The sequence below is a fragment of the Podarcis pityusensis genome, assembly GCF_964106645.2.
Source record: "Podarcis pityusensis genome assembly, chromosome: 14".
NCBI lineage: Eukaryota > Metazoa > Chordata > Lepidosauria > Squamata > Lacertidae > Podarcis > Podarcis pityusensis.
In genome coordinates, this window is record NC_138039.1 from 7,071,410 (window position 1) to 7,089,254 (window position 17,845).

Genomic DNA, 17,845 nt, shown 5'->3' on the forward strand with positions numbered 1-17,845 from the left:
GCTAGACTGGTTACTGGAAGTGGCCACCGAGACCATATAACACTGGTCTTGAAAGACCTACATTGGCTCCCAGTACGTTTCCGAGCACAATTCAAAGTGTTGGCCCTGGCCTTTAAAGCCCTAAACGGCCTTAGTCCAGTATACCTGAAGAAGCATCTCCACCCCCATCATTCTGCCCGGACACTGAGGTCCAGCACTGAGGGCCTTCAGGCAGTTCCCTCCCTGCAAGAAGCCAAGTTACAGGGGACCAGGCAGAGGGCCTTCTCGGTGGTGGCACCCGCCCTGTGGAACACCCTCCCATCAGATGTCAAAGAAATAGACAACTATCTGACTTTTAGAAGACATCTGAAGGCAGCTCTCTTTAGGGAAGCTTTTAATGTTTAACAGATTACTGTATTTTAATACTTTGTTGGAAGCCGCCCAGAGTGGCTGGGGAAACCCAGCCAGATGGGCGGGGTATAAATAATAAATTATTATTATTACTATTATAGAGTGGCTGTGCTATCATTTGCAGCCTCCTCCTGCTGGGCTGAAGCTTGTGAACTGTATGCACAGACTTCTTACTATATTATTATTATTATTATTATTATTATTATTATTATTATTATTTAAAGGTACTTTCGCCCTCCCCTTGACACCTGTGGCGGACCAGGCAGTCGTGGAGACTTCAGGCCACACCTGGAGGTCTGGCGACCCTACTGAGCGAAAATCAGCCACATTTCCACTATGCAACACAAATACACACACACAAAAGCAGAGAGATGTGGCGAAAGATGTACCCATGGAGAAGGGGGTTTTGAGGTGGGTGCTTTAGTTGAGATTCCTGCATTCCAGGGGGTTGGACTGGATGACCCTTGGGGTCCCTTCCAACTGTTATGATCATTTTCTGGCTTTGCAAAGCTCCATGGAAAGGCCAGCCCATGGTGGGCTCAAACCGCTTTCCCCCTGTTTGCAGGTGACTGGGGAGGGTGGGGACATGATTTTATCATGTTAACCACCCTAAGACCTACAAGTATGGGGCGGTATATAAATTTAATAATCTAATAATGATTCACCTAAAAACTGGGTGGGGGGAGTTTATGATTTCATTGAGACCTGTCATCCCCCCCCCCCCCATTTTCTTATAATCTGGACGTTTTGTGTATGCGCTTGCGTACAAACCAGCATTATCGAGCGTCAAACCTGGGAGAGAGCAGGGTTCAAATATTCCCTTCGGCCATGAAGCTCTCACTGGGGCGACCAGTCGCTGCCTCTCAGACTAGCCTACCTCACTGGGGGTTTGTGGGGAGTGTGTTTGTGTGGCAGGGAGAGAGAGAGCCATCTATGCCACCTTGGGAGAAAAAGACGGGCTATAAATGCAGTATACCTGAAGGAGCGTCTCCACCCCCATCGTTCAGCCCAGACACTGAGGTCCAGCTCTGAGGGCCTTCTGGCGGTTCCCTCCCTGCTAGAAGCAAAGTTACAGGGAACCAGGCAGAGGGCCTTCTCGGTGGTGGTGCCCGCCCTGTGGAACACCCTCCCACCAGATGCCAAGGAAATAACTACTGTACAGTCATACCTTGGGTTACAGAGCTTCAGGCTGCGTTTTTTTTTTGGGTTACGGACCCGCCAAAACCCGGAAGTACCGGAACGTTCGCAACCCGAGCGTCCACTGTATCTGACTTTTAGAAGACATCTGAAGGCAGCCTTGTTTAGGGAAGCTTTTAATATCTGATTAATTATTGTATTTTATATTTTGCTGGAAGCCGCCCAGAGTGGCTGGGGAAACCCAGCCAGATGGGCGGATTATAAATAATAATAATAACAACAATTTATTATTTATACCCCGCCCATATACAGCATTAAATATTAAAAACTTCCCTAAACAGGGCTGCCTTCAGATGTCTTTCAAAAAGAAGATAGCTGCTTATTTCCTTCACATCTGAAGGGAGGGTGTTTCACAGGGCAGGTGCCACTACAGAGAAGGCCCTCTGTCTGGTTCCCTTTAACCTCACTTCTCGCAATGAGGGAACCGCCAGAAGGCCCTCGGAGCTGGATCTCAGTGTCTGGGCTGAACGATGGGGGTGGAGACGCTCCTTCAGGTATACAGGACCGAGGCCGTTTAGAATATTATTACTATTAATTATTATTATTGTCATTATTATCATCATCAGCATTATTCTCATCAGCATCATTCTTATCATCATCTGCATCACGAATGGCCAGTAATAGCACAGTCTCTTCTAGAACGTTACGACGACGAAGAACTCTGTGTGACTCAGGAAGCTGACCCGGCGAGAGCTGATTCTGCCGCAGCGCAAAAAAAAGAACCTTGCCAAGTGTGCTCGTCGCCCTCCGCCCCACCCCACGTCCTGAGGACTAGGGCCTTAGTCCTAGACAGGAACAGGCATTGTTTCAGGCTTCCACGCCCCGGCCAGGAGGGTGGGATGAGCGAAAGTCTAAAATTAGCCGCAGCCCCGCCAGGCCAGGCCGGCCTCCCTCCCTCCTTGCTTGCCTGCCTTCCGGCTCTCCCCGCCGGCCACGGAAGGCGGGCGATCCTCTCTCCCTCTCGGGGCCCAGGACTTACCTTGAAGTCGTTCCCGCTGAGATCGACCCCCCGGATGAAGGGGAGCACCCCGGTGGCAGCCATAGCTCCTTTCCACGGGGGGCGGGAAGAGGAGGGGGAACAGCAGCAGCAGCAGCAGCAGCGACGCTTTGCTAGTCTCTAACTCCCCAACTCAGCGGCTTCTGCTCTCCCTCGGTGACACAGCCCTAAACAGGGAGGGGGAACAATTTTTTTTTAGAAAGAGGGGTGGGGCAGTGGCAAAAAGGAGGGGCGTGGCCTTTTGCGAGCCGGAGGAGGGCCTCGCCCCTTTTAACTCCTTCGCTGCCGGGCGCGCATTAGGGAGGGGGTGCATTCGAGGTGGGGGGGGGTGTCCTCATACGGCTACGCTTGGGTCACATCCGCGCCATGCATTTGACGCACTCTCGTTCCACTTCAAGCAGCCCCGGCTCCTCTCGCAGCACCCCCCCCCGCAACTCTCCATATAACCCTGGGAATTGTAGTTTGCGGGTGCTGATCTACAGTTCCCAGCATCCTTAACACGCTGCAGGGTTCCCCACGATGTCAAAGTGTTTCGAGAGCACTTGAAAGGTATGTTGTTGTTTTCAAACACTCTACTATAGCTGGCTACAGTTAGCCGCAATCCCGTTCTGTAAACCCTCAAGGGCGCTGTCACGGTTTAAGCGTCCGGAGGGTTTTCCTGAAAGTCTGAAAAATAAAGTCAGAGCGGGAGAAAACCTCTACGCTCCTCTACATGTCGGTAACCACGTCAGGTGAGTACGGACTAGGAGAAAGGAGGACGTATAAATGGCTCATATTCCACCACCGCCACCCACCACAAACCACATTTTTTTTTACTCCGCATTAATTAATTCGAAGTAACAAGCACATGACTTCCAGCTCCAGCTTTGCTGGAGCGTGCCTAGGTGTTTGCAAGGACTCTGGACCCGGGTCCATCATGACTCGCCCACCGTTATACCCAATTGCAATTCAATGTACAGTGGTACCTCGGGTTACATACGCTTCAGGTTAGAGACTCCGCTAACCCAGAAATAGTGCTTCAGGTTAAGAACTTTGCTTCAGGAGGAGAACAGAAATCGTGCTCCGGCGGCGCGGCAGCAGCGGGAGGCCCCATTAGCTAAAGTGGTGCTTCCCGTTAAGAACAGTTTCAGGTTATTAAGTACGCACCTCCGGAACGAATTAAGTACTTAACCCGAGGTACCACTGTATTCCTGTTGTGTTTTATGATTTTCCTGATACAGTATTGTAAGTGAGCCGGAACTGGTCTGTGACCGTAATAATAATAATAATAATAAATTCAAATCCACATCATGACACGGCGCCACGACTTTGGTTTTTTCCTTGTTTGTGGTACTTTGCACCAATGGCATCTCCAGGCAGTATGGGGGAGAGACGCCCCCCGCTGCGCACTCTTGAAAACCCGGGGAGCTGCTGCCAGTCCGTGTAGACAATACTGGGCCAGATGGATTGGTCTGACTTGGCTGAAAGCACTTTCCTATGCTGCTATGCGCACATTGGACAGATTGGAAGAGGCGGAAGGGAGAGAAAGGACGAAAGCGACGCTGTCTCTTTAAGGCGGAGGAGGAGGAGCCTCGCGGCACCTACGCAGCCTCAAAGAGGACAGGAAGCCGAAAAAGATACTCGGCGTTCTATGTCGGAACGTTGAGAGGCGAGCCGCGCGCTGCTATTGGTCGCTCGGCGGGGTGCTTGGCGTTCGGCTTCGGCCGACGTTCCATCGCTGGTGCTGAGCGCTTCCTGCGCGGTGGCGTCGGGTTGCTGGGTGTCCGCTGCTACAGCAGCAGCGACCTCTCCGCTCCCCCTGCTTCCCCGGGTCCGCTTCCAGGTGCAGGGACAGGTAAGTTGTAGCTGAGCTACTAACCTCCACGGAGCAGCCTCGGTTCCAAAGGTGGAACCGCCGGAAGAACGAAGGGATCTTATTTTTGTTACGTTTTAGGGGGAGGGGGGGAATTTTCCTTCCTTTTTAACCTCTAAGAGGGGCGGATATTCAGCTTTCAGGGGAGAAGGTGAACCGCCTTAGTTATTTAAATAATTCGGAGCCCCGTAGCAGCGGCACCGTGAACGCTTAATCCTCTACGTTTTTTGTAGTAAGGTCGGGAAACGACCCCTCCCCCCACAAAAAAAAAGGGTTTAGAGGACCTTTAGATCCCCTCTCTGAATGGTTAGAAGGGACGGCCTTAATTAAGGAGAAAGGGATGAATCAATACAGTAATGGAGCTGGAAGGGACCTGAGGGTCATCTAGTCCAACCCCGCAGCACGATCCCATGGCACTTTTTAAATAGTGAAGCAAATACAGCATCCCTCAAGATGCCACAGGATTGTGTCTCTGTAGACCAGGGATAGGAATCTGTGGTCCTCTGGACGTTTATGAAGTCCCAACTCCCATCAGACGGAGGCAGCGTAGCCCAGTGGTCAGGGATGGCGGCAGCTGGAGTCCAGAAGGTCACAAGTTTCCAGTCTCTTCAGACCAACACAACGAGCCCGTTGTAGTTTGGCTACGGGTTGATTACGACCACCTTGCCCTTGGCCGCTGCTGTTGAGCCACAAGCGGGTTGATCAGTGGTAAGCTTGTACACACCATACATTTAAAGCACCAGAGAATCCTGGGAACTGTAGTTTGTTAGTGATGCTGGGGTTGCAGCTTAGTGAGGGGCCTACTACAGCTCCCAGGATTCTGAGGTGGGGATGTGGTTTAAGTGTTTGGTGTGCGGTTTCTCCCCAGGGGTTGGTTGTCCGGTTGGCATCCGTCTGTCTCGGGAGACGATGGAGAAGTGCGCCATTGTGGGTGAAGGCAAACCAGTGGAGAGCTGTGGCTGTAGAGACTGATGCAGTAGGGACATGTTTTCTTGCAGCTGGGGAAGATGAAGGCGTCTTGCTCTATTGCTGGTTGGGTGGGGCTATTTCTGCATTTCTACCATAGGGGTTGGGGGGCAGGAGGAGCTGGATGCCTGAGCCCTGGGTCTCTTGCATCAGACCCCCGATTTTGAGCCCTTTATTTAAACTTTTGTTACTGGATGTGCCATTGAGACCACATCCACCCGCCATCTTAATATGATACCCAGAGGCATCTATCTATGCATCTAAGTGAACATTTTTCCCCCGTATTTATTTTGTAAATTTTTAAATATTTTCAATTTTTTCCTTTATATAATATATATTATATTATATTAGTGTGTGTGTATTGTATTCCATTTGCAAAGAGAATAAAATGATAAAATTATTGGTAAAAACACACAAAGACAACTCTTTAAATAGTCGTTAAACTAAAAGCAGAATTAAGACATGCACCAACATTCTACACTGCTAATGTTTTTAGCAAGCGCCACAGTACGGCGAGGGCTTGTTGTCAATAGGCAGGGAGTCCTACCGGCACCCTGTTAACCAGGCTTCCTCAACCTTGGCCCTCCAGATGTTTTTGGCCTACAACTTCCATGATCCCTGGCTAGCAGGACTATTGGTCAGGGATGATGGGAATTGTAGTCTCAAAACATCTGGAGGGCCGAGGTTTGAGGAAGCTTGCTGTTAACAGTGGGCAGATTGCAGTAAGGCGATATTGCCGGTAAACTGGTCTCAAGTTGTTAAGGACTTTATATATGAATAGTAATACCCTGAACTTTGCTCTGCAGCAAATTGGCAACGAGTGCAGATCTCTGAGCACAGGTGTTGCGTGCTGACAAGGCCTCATTCCTGTCAGCAATCGTGCTGCAACATTCTGTACTCTCTGCAGCTTCTGGATCATATGCAAGTGTATGTAGATCACATCTCGGCAGCACCCACTTTTCAGGCAAATGTTCCTTCGTTCAGTCCTCATTGCAGCCTAGGTGTAGGGTTGCCATATTCCAAAAAGTGAGAATCCAGACACAAAAGTTCTTTTTTTTATATATAAAAATGATATTTATTAAAATTTCAAAAGAAAAAGATTACATTAATAAGAAAAATAACAATAAAGAAAGAAAAATACAAAGTACAAAAAAGAAAAAACAGTTAAAAACAATTCCATCTTTTCATCACTTCTCTTACGTTTACTTGTTTCCCGGACCTCCTCATACCTCCCTCTTTTGTATTCCAATTCAATTTGTTAGTCCAGCAATTCCTTTCCCTCCCTTTTAATCCTGATCTTTAATCTTGATATATTATAACATTAAATTTTTACGTATTAAAAACCAATTTTTCCATATTCTTTCAGACACAGAAGTTCTTGAGCTGTTTGGGTTTTTGGTGGGGGCGGGGGAGGGCGGCAAAGTTGTTTAGCTTCCTTTTGCAAAATCTCAAACAGCTGGCTTTTCCAGCTATTTTTAAGGAAATTCGTCAAAAAATCAACACTTCCAACATGGGTTGCCATTCGCCCAGGCATTTCCAGACATTTTACTGATTTTTTGAAATTCCGCCCGGACGTTATTCACAACAAATGAATCCCGGACGTATGGCAGCCGTAGCCTAGGGAGTATAGTCTGAAGGCCAGATAGCTGCAACCTTTCCAACTACGGTGGTACCTTGGTTCTCAAACGCCTTGGTACTCAAACAACTTGGAACCCAAACACTGCAAACCCGGAAGTAAGTTTTCTGGTTTGTGAACTTTTTTCAGAAGCCGAACGTGCTCCGTTTTGAATGTTACACTGATGATTGGAGTGTTATGCTTCCGATTTGAGTGTTACTCTGAGGTCTGTCTGTTTTTGCTATTAATTTTGTTTTTGTTTTTGAGGCTCGTGTGTGTGTGTGTGTGTGTGTGTGTGTGTGTGTGTGTGTGACTGTGTGACTGTGATTGGTTGATTATGTGACTGCAGTACATTGTTGCTTTCATTTTATGGATCGATTGTCTCGTTAGATAGTAAAATTCATGTTAAACTGCTGTTTTCGGGGTTGTATTTAAAAGTCTGGAACGGATTAATCTGTTTTGCATGACTTTCTATGGGAAAGCGTGCCTTGATTTTGGAACACTTTGGTTTTGGAACGGACTTCTGGAACGGATTAAGTTTGAGAACCAAGGTTCTGTACTGTATACCTCACTGTTTGGCCCTACGTGGAGTTGCTGAGGGACGAACCTGGGACCTTCTGCATTCAAAGCACCTGTGCTCTACTACTGATCCTGGCCACCCCCACCCCATGTGGTTCGGTGAAAAAGGAAAGGCACTCTGCACATGCTTAGAAATCCCTTCTCATGGCAGCACAACTGCTGAAAAGGTCTGAGACAAATCTAGGAGGTTGAGCTCTGCCTCTGATCATATCCTGCCTGTGTGTCTGGGACTGGTTAGATGCGTTCCCTTGCAACCACTTTTGGACTCTGATGCCCAGAATAGAAAAGACTGTCGTGGGAGAAGGGAAACTGGCAGGAAGATATTGTTACACGCCTTCAAAATAGCAACCGGAAATCTGACTCCTCCTCTGTCGCCCTGGGGAATTATTATTATTATTATTATTATTATTCTCAAACCAGGCAATGAGTTGCCCTTGGAAGTGTTTGTTTGGCAGTGTGGCTGAGTAGGTTTTCCCCCCGGTGGATTTTCAGTAGCTTCATGTGTCAGGGGTGGCAAAATAAGGCCACGCCCCTGCTAATATTATATATACAGTGGTACCTTGGTTTACGAACTTAATCCGTTCTGGAAGCCTGTTCTTAAACCAAAGTGTTCTTAAACCAAGGTGTGCTTTCCCATAGCAGCGGAGGACTCAATTTACAAATGGAACACACTCAAGAGAAAGCGAACACACACACACACACACTGCCCTTTATGAAAAGATCCCAGTGCAGTGTACAGTGGTACCTCGGGTTAAGTACTTAGTTCGTTCTGGAGGTCCGTTCTTAACCTGAAACTGTTCTTAACCTGAATCACCACTTTAGCTAATGGGGCCTCCTGCTGCTGCTGCACCACCGGAGCACGATTTCTGTTCTCATCCTGAAGCAAAGTTCTTAACCTGAAGCACTATTTCTGGGTTAGCAGAGTCTGTAACCTGAAGCGTATGTAACCCAAGGTACCACTGTACAACATTAGGAGCACATTTTAAGGAGCATAATAATAAAAAATAATAATAAAAAGCATAAAAAATTACTATTATTATTTATTAGATTTATATATCATCCTTCATTGAAAGATCTCAGGGCGTTTCACATGGTAAAAACACAAATGAATAGTTAAAACAGAAGCAACAAAACAATACCCCCCTTTCACAAACACATTTAAAAGGCTGTAGAATATAATAAAATTATCATGATAACAGCCCCCTTTCCCACTTTAACTGTTTATTTAGTGGCCAGAGGCCTGGTTATAGAGGAATGTTTTTGCCTGGCGCCTGAGAGTTAAGAGTTTCATTCTCTACCAACTGAGCTGTCCCAGCTGTTACTTTGAAGTCATTTGCTGCCCAAATTGCAGGTGGTTCTGAAGCCGTCTAGCAAAATCAGCTTGGGGTCTGGGTGGACCAGCCCCCAAGTTGGGTGGTTAGCCATTCCGCCACACTCACATTTGGTACCAAGTAACCTGGGACGTGGGTGGCGCTGTGGGTTAAATCACAGAGCCTAGGACTTGTCGATCAGAAGGTTGCCGGTTTGAATCCCCGCGACGGGGCGAGCTCCCGTTGCTTGGTCCCAGCTCCTGCCCACCTAGCAGTTCGAAAGCATGCCAAAGTGCAAGTAGATAAATAGGTACCACTCCAGCGGGAAGGTAAACGGTGTTTCCGTGCGCTGCTCTGGTTTGCCAGAAGCAGCTTAGTCATGCTGGCCGCATGACCCGGAAGCTGTACGCCGGCTCCTTCGGCCAATAAAACGAGATGAGCACCGCAACCCCAGAGTCGTCCGCGACTGGACCTAATGGTCAGGGGTCCCTTTACCTTTTAACCTCCTCCAAATTCAATGGGAGCTACTTGTAGGTCAATACGCCTGCAGTCAAGCGGTAAAAATGGTCCAGAAAAGTGTTTTTTTAAAATATTATTAATTGTTAAACCAGTTTATTGACCGTTTCACAGCGTAAAGCCCTAGAAACTGTGTAGGAGATGAAAGCAGAGTAGAACGCAATGATCCTCCAGTCTGAGTATGTTGTTTGCTTTTTGTTCCCATGGCAATGCTGTGGCTGTTAAGTCGTATGTTGGGAGTTGTGACTCATGATGAATGCCAGTCAAGTGTTTTAGGGCGAGGAACAGAGGAAGAAGTTGGCAATGTCAGAGCTAGCGAGCCACTGAGGTTTCGTAGGGTTCAGCAACATGACGCCCTGCAGCCAAACCCGCCCAACACCAGTACCTAAGAACGACTAGCAGCCCCCTTTCTTAACAAGACAGCTCTTTCCCCCCCTTTTTATAATGTTTTTTACTGTAACTTTTCAACCTACGATGAAATAAATACAATACAAAAAAAGAAAAACAAAACAACAATGTATTTTTCATCTGTTGGAAGCTGCCCAGAGTGGCTGGGGTACAAATAATAAATTATTATTATTATTAACAACAACAAAGAAAAGAAAGAGGAAATAAAATAAATTAAGAAAGCTCTCTCCCAAAGGTAGATCTTGTCTCACACAGAAAGAGGTTGACCCACCCAGCTATTGTTGCCGTATTCTGGCAAATTTCCTTAGAAGTAGGCTCAAAAACTTCAATTTCTTTTGAGATTTTGCAGAAAAAGCTCAACAACTTTGGCCAAAAAAACCCCAACAACTTTTTTGGGGGGAAAGGGTGCCAGCGGTCTTCCCCCTCCCCTGTGTTTTTTCCTGCCCAGCATTGGGGGCAGACGTGACGGGAGTGATATCGTAAAAGCCCATTTTTGTAAGGTCGCGAATTTAAGCTGCCCTTTAAATTTTCACGGTCAGAATTTGGAAAAAAAAGAAAGGTGTGGCTTATATTCGGGCCGATACGTTATGCGGCGCCTAGTTAGGAGTGTCAGTTCCGCAGGTTGAAGTGGGAAGCTTATTACCGAAACCTCTCAAACTTGATTTCTTTCCCTCCGACCAGGTTAACAATGGCGGACTACGGCCACAAGCAGGGGAAGAGGCGGGACGAGAGCAACCTGGGCAGCGTGGTGGACTTCCTGTTGGCCAATGCCAGGTTGGTCCTGGGCGTCAGCGGAGCGGCTGTGCTGGCGATCGCGACGCTTGCTGTGAAGAGGGTGAGAGTGCCTTGTTCTTCCTTTGCATAGCTGCTGCTAACATGCTTTAAATGTGTGATGAGGAATTACTGTTGGGTAGACATCCTTTTATATGAGCAACCATCTTTATGACGTTTTAGTTTTATTAAGGGGATCATAGCCTGTGTCTGGATCAGGGGTGTTGTTTGGGAGGAGACTGCTAGGTCTTGAGTCTTTCTCAGTAATATTTTGTCAAATTTTCAAAAATTTCACATGTACTCTCCAATACATAATATTTTTTTCTTTTGTTTTGTCGACTTCCCACCCCATTTCCCACGGGGTTTTTAATCCCCATTGCCCTTCATCTTCTCTTTCTTATACCATAATAATAATGCAATAATCTCTAATTCCTTCTGCTGCTCACAGTTCAAATCCTGCTTGCAAATTCATACTGTAGGACAGTGGTACCTGTAGTTGCGTTCACCTCCGGTTACGTATCCTTCGGAATACGTAAGTGGCAAACCTAGAAGTATTTTTCCGGGTTTCGCCTTGTGCGCATGCACAGAAGCGCTAAACTTCAGCACACGCATGCGCAGGAGTGGCACCTCCGGTTGCGAATTCCTTGGGATGTGGCCAGATCTCTGGAACGGATCCCATTCACAACCGGAGGTACCACTGTATTTATTTAATTACCGTAGTTTTCGCCCCGTAGGACGCACTTTTTCCCCTCCAAAAATGAAGGGGAAATGTGTGTGCGTCCTATGGGGCGAATGCAGGCTTTCGCTGAAGCCTGGAGAGCGAGAGGCATCGGTGCGCACCGACCCCTCTCGCTCTCCAGGCTTCAGGAAGCTATCCACAAGCCTTGCAAGCCCGGTGGGAGTTACCGCGGGCTCACAAGGCTTGCGGGCAGCAGCCTGCAGTCCCGGCGAGTGTCCGCAAGCCTTGCGCACCCGGCAGGAGGTCCCGCCGAGCGCGCGAGGCTTGGGGCGGCAGCCTGTCCCCCGAAGCACGGGGAGCCCTCCGGAGGTCTCCCCGTGCTTCGGGCGAGTGTCTGCAAGCCTGCGCGAGGCTTGGGGCGGCAGCCTGTCGCCGGAAGCACGGGGCACCCTCCGGAGGGCTCCCCGTGCTTCGGGCAAGTGTCCGCAAGCCTTGCGCGCCCGGCAGGAGGTCCTGCCGGCGCGCGAGGCTTGGGGCGGCAGCTTGTCGCCCGAAGCACGAGGAGCCCTCCGGAGGGTGCCCCGTGCTTCGTGCAGGTGTGCAGGTGTGCGCAAGCCACGGCGGGGGGGGGGGGGGATAATTTTTTTTATTCTTTTTTTATTCATTTCCCCCCCCCCCCCAAAATGAGGTGCGTCCTATGGGCCGGTGCGCCCTATAGGACGAAAAATACGGTAACTACCCAAGCCAAAAAAAATGTGTGTGTTTTTGTTTTTTAAGAAGGGGTAGTGGATCTGTAGTTTAAAGCTCTTGAGTCTTTCTCTTCGGGCCCAGATCCACTACCCCTTCTTTTAAAAACCCCATTTTTCCTCCTTGCATGGTGGTTGGGTGTACGGCAAATTGCAGTGCTGGGTGGACCTCGGTCACCATCCACCTTAATTTGCCCAAAGGTTAAATCTCTGTTATGGGCTTGTACCCCGATTCTTCTAAATTATTAGCCATAATAATAATAATTTTTTTAATACCCCACCCTCCCCGGCCAGAGCCGGGCTCAGGGCAGCTAACACCAATAAAATCACAGTAAAAACATAATAGGGGGAAAAGAAAAGAAGAAGAAGAAAACCAATTTAAAATACAGGTTAAAATGCAATTTAAAATGCAGCCTCATTTTAAAAGTAGCCCATAGATTAAGACCATAAGGGGAGGGAAACATAAGGGTCAGACTGAGTCCAAACCAAAGGCCAGACGGAACAGCTCTGTCTTGCAGGCCCTGCGGAAAGATGTCAAGTTCCGCAGGGCCCTAGTCTCTTGGGACAGAGCGTTCCACCAAGTCGGGGCCAGAGCTGAAAAGGCCCCAGCCCTAGTTGAGACCAACCTAACTACCTTGCGACTTGGGACCTCCAAAATGTTGTCATTTGTGGACCTTAAGGTCCTCCGTGGGACATACCAGGAGAGGCGGTCCCGTAGGTACGAGGGTCCTAGGCCGCATAGGGCTTTAAAGGTCAAAACCAGTACCTTAAACCTGACCCTGTACTCCACCGCGAGCCAGTGCAGCTGGTATGCCCTTGGCATAACCGGTTCAAGACATTTTGGCACTTGACATGGATCCCAAAATGGGGCTCCTCTCCCTGCCAGGTAAGAAGGGTTGAGCGAAGATCTACATCAAGAACAAGTAGGGAAAGAAAGATCTACACTGGGATCAGCTGCCCCAGTTGAACCTGCCGCCTGAAGCAGTTGCCTCACCCTGCCTCACGGTTTGGCCGGCCCTGCAGCCTGGATTTGTATTTGGGATTCACACTCGGGTGTCCCTGCAGCAGAGCAGAACTGGCCCTAAAGAAGGCAGAGGAGCTCAGGCTAACTGTTTGGGTGGGTGTTTGTTCTTACGCAGCTCATCGACCGGGCCACCGGCCCGCCGGACGATGAAGATGACATCAAAGCCAAGCAGAAGTCCTTGGAGGACAGTTGGCAGGAGCTGAGCTTGATCAAGACAGTGCCCAAAGTGCGGCCGGAAGACCTTGAGGAGCCACTGCTGTCTCCAGTCGTGGGTGGGACCGCGCAAGGTCAGGAGAGACATGCTACAGGCGGGTTCTGTTTCCTAAGGGCGAACTGTGCTTGTATGCCCAATAATAATAACAACTTATTATTTATACTCCGCCCATCTGGCTGGGTTTCCCCAACTGCTCTGGGCGGCTTCCAACAGAAGATTAAAAATACATTAAAACATCAGTCATTAAAAACTGCCCTGAACAGGGCAGCCTTCAGATGTCTTCTAAACGTCAGATAGTTGTTTATTTCCTTGACATCTGGTGGGAAGGCATTCCACAGGGCGGGCGCCACTACCGAGAAGGCCCTCTGCCTGGTTCCCTGTAACTTGGCCTCTCACAGTGAGGGAACTGCCAGAAGGCCCTCGGTGCTGGACCTCAGTGTCCGGGTAGAACGATGGGGGTGGAGACGCTCCTTCAGATATACTGGACCAAGGCCGTTTAGGGCTTTAAAGGTCAGCACCAACACTTTGAATTGTGCTCGGAAACGTACTGGGAGCCAATGTAGGTCTTTCAAGAACAGTGTTATGTGGTCTCGGCAGCCACTCCCAGTCACCAGTCTAGCTGCCACATTCTGGATCTCCCGTTTTATCTTCGCAATACCCCTGGAAGGTCGGCTAGGCTGAAAGAGAGAGCAACTGGGTCCTGACACTTTGCCAAGCCTGTGAAGATTGTGTTCCTGCTAATAGTTCACTTCAACTTTGAACGGTGTGATTTACTGCCAGCTCACTCTGTGACGCAAGTCCTGGTGGCAGCGGTCCCTCCTGAATTCATCATTGTCCCTGGGGACACAAGTGATGTTTGTAACTAGGCCCAGTTTGGTTTCAGCGCCAGCTATAGCCATTCCTGGCTAGGGAGATCCTGGCCACAGTGACCCATGAGTTGGTGAACCTTCAACCTAGATTACTGTAATGGGCTCCATGTTGGTCTGCCCTTGATGCTGCTCAGGAAGTTACAGCTAGCGCAGAACACAGTGGCTAGACCTCTGCATTTAGCGGGCTCCTACACCCATTTTGCACTGGGTGGCGCTGTGGGTTAAACCACAGAGCCTAGGACTTGCCGATCAGAAGGTTAGCGGTTCGAATCCCCGCGACGGGGTGAGCTCCTGTTGCTCGGTCCCTGCTTCTGCCAACCTAGCAGTTCGAAAGCACGTCAAAGCGCAAGTAGATAAATAGGTACCACTCCGGCGGGAAGGCAAACGGCGTTTCCGTGCGCTGCTCTGGTTCTCCAGAAGAGGCTTAGTCATGCTGGCCACATGACCCGGAAGCTGTACGCCGGCTCCCTCGGCCGATAAAGCGAGATGAGCGCCACAACCCCAGAGTCGGTCACGACTGGACCTAATGGTCAGGGGTCCCTTTACCTTTACTGAGCCAAATATAAGGAAGGTGCTTGCATTGCGACGCTCTGCCATAAGCATCTTGGGACCTCTGCTGCCAGGGATTTCTGGAGGTCCTCAGGTTGGCAAAGCCTGTCCAATACTCTTAGCCCAGCCATCTGAAACGTTTGTTCTTTCCTCCGTTGCAGACCCCGAAAGCGGTGTCCTGCCCTCCGAGGCCCCGCTGGTGGAACCGAGGGCTCGGCTGTGCCTGACGCTTCAAGAGAAGTTTCTCTCCTACTACAGGGACCATGTCTCAGTCTCTGAGGAGGAAAAGGCTCTGGGGAAGCAGCTGGCAGGAGACATCTGCGGAGAGCTACAGAAGTTCCTGAAGAACAAGTACCCAGAGCTGCCCTTTGGACACGCATTCCTCAGCGGCTACCTTTGCGACGACCTCATCAGCAGCGACCGCCTTGAGGTGGCCTTCATGCTTCCGTTGATGCTGGAACCTAGCCTTTGGCTCCTGATCCCCGGTGAACAAACGGTTGTGAATGACCCTTGTTTCGGGATGGTCAGGCGGACTGGCCTGGAGTATTTCCCGCGCAGAAGCAGCCCGTGGGACAGGTTTGTGGTGGGTGGGTACCTCTCGTCCAACGCCATCAACAAGACCCTCCATAACATGTTGGTGGCCTCTATTAATTGGCCGGTGATTGGCAGCAGTCTGGAGTGCGTCATCAGGCCTGTGATGGATCCCAAAGAGCTTAAGTTGGAAGTCCAGCACGCCCAGATCCGCCTGGACATAAACCTCTGCCCCATGGTAGAAGTGGGGGATAAAATCCTTCTTCCTCCATCCTTTGTAATACCGGTGGAGAACCTCTGGCAGCGGAGCTTTTACGCGGCTGAGGTCTCGGCGCTGAAAGACCTTGATGCCAGAGATGATGGCGTCCGGCAGGGTTGCCTCAACATCTTGAAGGTCGTCTTCGAAAACCATCCCTTCTGGAGCAAGCTGGGCAGCAGCCACTTGACTCACACCATCCTACACCTGAGCGAAACTGAAACCGATTGGTCAGAGGCAGCGTTAGCAGACAGGTGCCAGCAGCTCCTGGAGGAGCTGGTCCGGTACCTGGAGATAGGTTCCCTCCCTTGCTTCTTCGACAGCAGGATAAACCTTCTCGGCCACCTGGCCTCGGAGGAAATCGAAGAGATCGGCTACACTTTGTACGAGGCTTTAGCGGAGCCAGATCTGGCAGCCGGACTCTGCTTATGAACAGGTGACTCAGTGGCGAAAACTGCACTCGTCTCCTTTGGGGGTCAGATGGCTTGGGAGCAGCTCTCCCATCGATGCAATTCTTTGCACCCTAATGGAATGGAAGTATTCTCAAAGTAAAATAGGGCCTGGGTTGAAAAATGGGAACCTTTCCCTGTGTCCTAGATATTTCTGAAATCTAGGGCCAGTAGTGTTACTTTCCAGTGGTTGCATCCCATGGTACTCTGTAGGATTGCTGAACCAGGGTGGAAGGGGGTCTTTGCCTCCTCCTAGCTGGTTTATCCATCCCTACGTAATTGGAGCATTGTGAAACGGACCTATAGGGGCCCAGTATCCAACAGCACCCCAAATGTGAGGCTCCATTATATGTAATTTGTATCTATTGGGACAAGTCTGCTTTATTGCACTATGTGGAAGTCCTAGAAGATATGTCTGGGGTGGGTGGAGATTTCATTAGGCTGTTGCTGAATCAGTGAGGATCTCACCTTTGGTGCTAAAGCAGCTGCTTTTCCCCATCACCACGCAGGTAGCAGAAGGTCCCCACCTGTGATTTCCAGGCCTTTGAGTGCCTAGAATGAGCACCCCAAGGAATTGAATCTCACTATCTGCAAATGGTTGTGGCTATGTTCTTTGTGGCACAGTGTGACTCAATCACTGTTGTTTTCACTCTTTATTTTTAAATAGCAGGTGGCAAAAAATAAAGTGATCCCCCCCCCCGTGGCCTTTCCTGCTCAGAGCACACCCCCAAACTGAAATGGTGGGGTTCTCTTCTCTACCTCATGGGGCGCAAAACTACACAACTTTGTCCGCCCCCCCACCTGTTAGATATACTTGACGCCAGCGCTAGAAATTTAATCAAGTGCCAAAGGAAGGTTGGGGTGTGGAGAGAGGTCTCTAAATCTTGGGTATTCTTAAACTCTCTACTTGGGTAAACTGGAAGGTGCAATCCTCTCAGCCCTAACTGTTCATTTATTGAGGTCTGGATTCCCATTGTAACGCCAACGTGAAGTGTTCCTGCTGAGGCTAACCTGTATCCAAATCAAGAGTTTGCAATTTGTAGGTGTGTAACTCTGTATGCCTTGCTTAGTTCTGCATTTGCTGAAACGTAGAGAGGTCCTTGCTGCTGAGAGACACAACTATAGTCATGGGTTTGGACATGGCACAAGGTTTAGTGAGCCCCTCAAGGATTTGTGTCTGTTCCCTGAGCATAAACCATAAACCATCATAGTCTGCAGTATTTTTTTTAAGGAGTGTGTACATTCCCTGTAGAATCCAAAAGGGAAAGGTACCTACCAACCGTATTGGCTGTAACTGGGAGTACCAACAGCTCATATCTTTCTCTCAAGGCTTGACTTTTCAGGATTGTGTTTTTCTAGAGATCCTTGCCTATACTCTGACGTATAGAAAACCACAATTAAGTCTTGCAAAAAGCCATATACAGAAGAGTGCTATTCCTTTCCCCCTCTGCTCCTACTCTTAACTGGAACTCATGATCCTATGCAGTGGATTTGCACAGAAAATAACTGAAGCTGGGGCAGAGAAGCTGTGGTCCGGGAGAATTTGTTGGGATTCTAACTCCCACTGTCCCTGACTATGGGCTATGCTTGCTGGGGCTCATGACAGTTGGAATTCAACATCAGTCGGAAGGGCAAAGGTTCCCTTGTTCCAGGTCTGAATGTACAGAGTGATTCTTCACAAGCAGAAGTTGCCCTGCTCTTCCCTTACAATTTTCCTGTGATTTAAATTTTTATGTGAAGCTCCAGCCTTTCTGGCTAGAAGGAACAACCGCAACTAACTTAAGGAAACTTTGCTGCTAAAATGTGTTTATATAGTGGCAATATTAATCGGAAATGTGCAAGGGCTTGAGCTGATGTCACAAATGAAATAAAGAATGAATGATTATGGGCAAAAATTGCTGTATAGTGAGCTTTTTGTGAGTGAAAC

General features: G+C 49.1%; 2 protein-coding genes across 5 annotated transcripts in view; one reads left to right on the plus strand and one right to left on the minus strand.

Moving 5' to 3' along the window:
• FLII (FLII actin remodeling protein) overlaps window positions 1–2,777 on the minus strand; it is a 56,432-nt gene extending 53,655 nt beyond the window's left edge. Inside the window, exon 1 of the mRNA XM_080980939.1 lies at window positions 2,567–2,777. Within this exon, the coding sequence (XP_080837065.1) occupies window positions 2,567–2,629 (63 nt within the window). The 5' untranslated portion in view covers window positions 2,630–2,777. The remainder of the gene's footprint in view (window positions 1–2,566) is intronic.
• A 130-nt stretch (window positions 2,778–2,907) lies between these two features.
• MIEF2 (mitochondrial elongation factor 2) lies at window positions 2,908–17,813 on the plus strand. Of its 4 annotated transcripts, none has more exons than XM_080981140.1 (4): window positions 2,908–3,133; window positions 10,512–10,665; window positions 13,166–13,337; window positions 14,844–17,813. In XM_080981140.1, the coding sequence occupies exons 2-4, from the start codon at window positions 10,519–10,521 to the stop codon at window positions 15,899–15,901; spliced, it is 1,377 nt and encodes a 458-aa protein (XP_080837266.1). In that variant the 5' UTR covers window positions 2,908–3,133; window positions 10,512–10,518; the 3' UTR covers window positions 15,902–17,813. The 4 variants fall into 4 exon arrangements, with proteins under 4 accessions (XP_080837266.1, XP_080837267.1, XP_080837265.1 ...); XM_080981141.1 differs by lacking the exon at window positions 2,908–3,133 and adding an exon at window positions 3,176–3,315; XM_080981139.1 differs by lacking the exon at window positions 2,908–3,133 and adding an exon at window positions 4,190–4,418.
• Window positions 17,814–17,845: the final 32 nt, after the last annotated feature.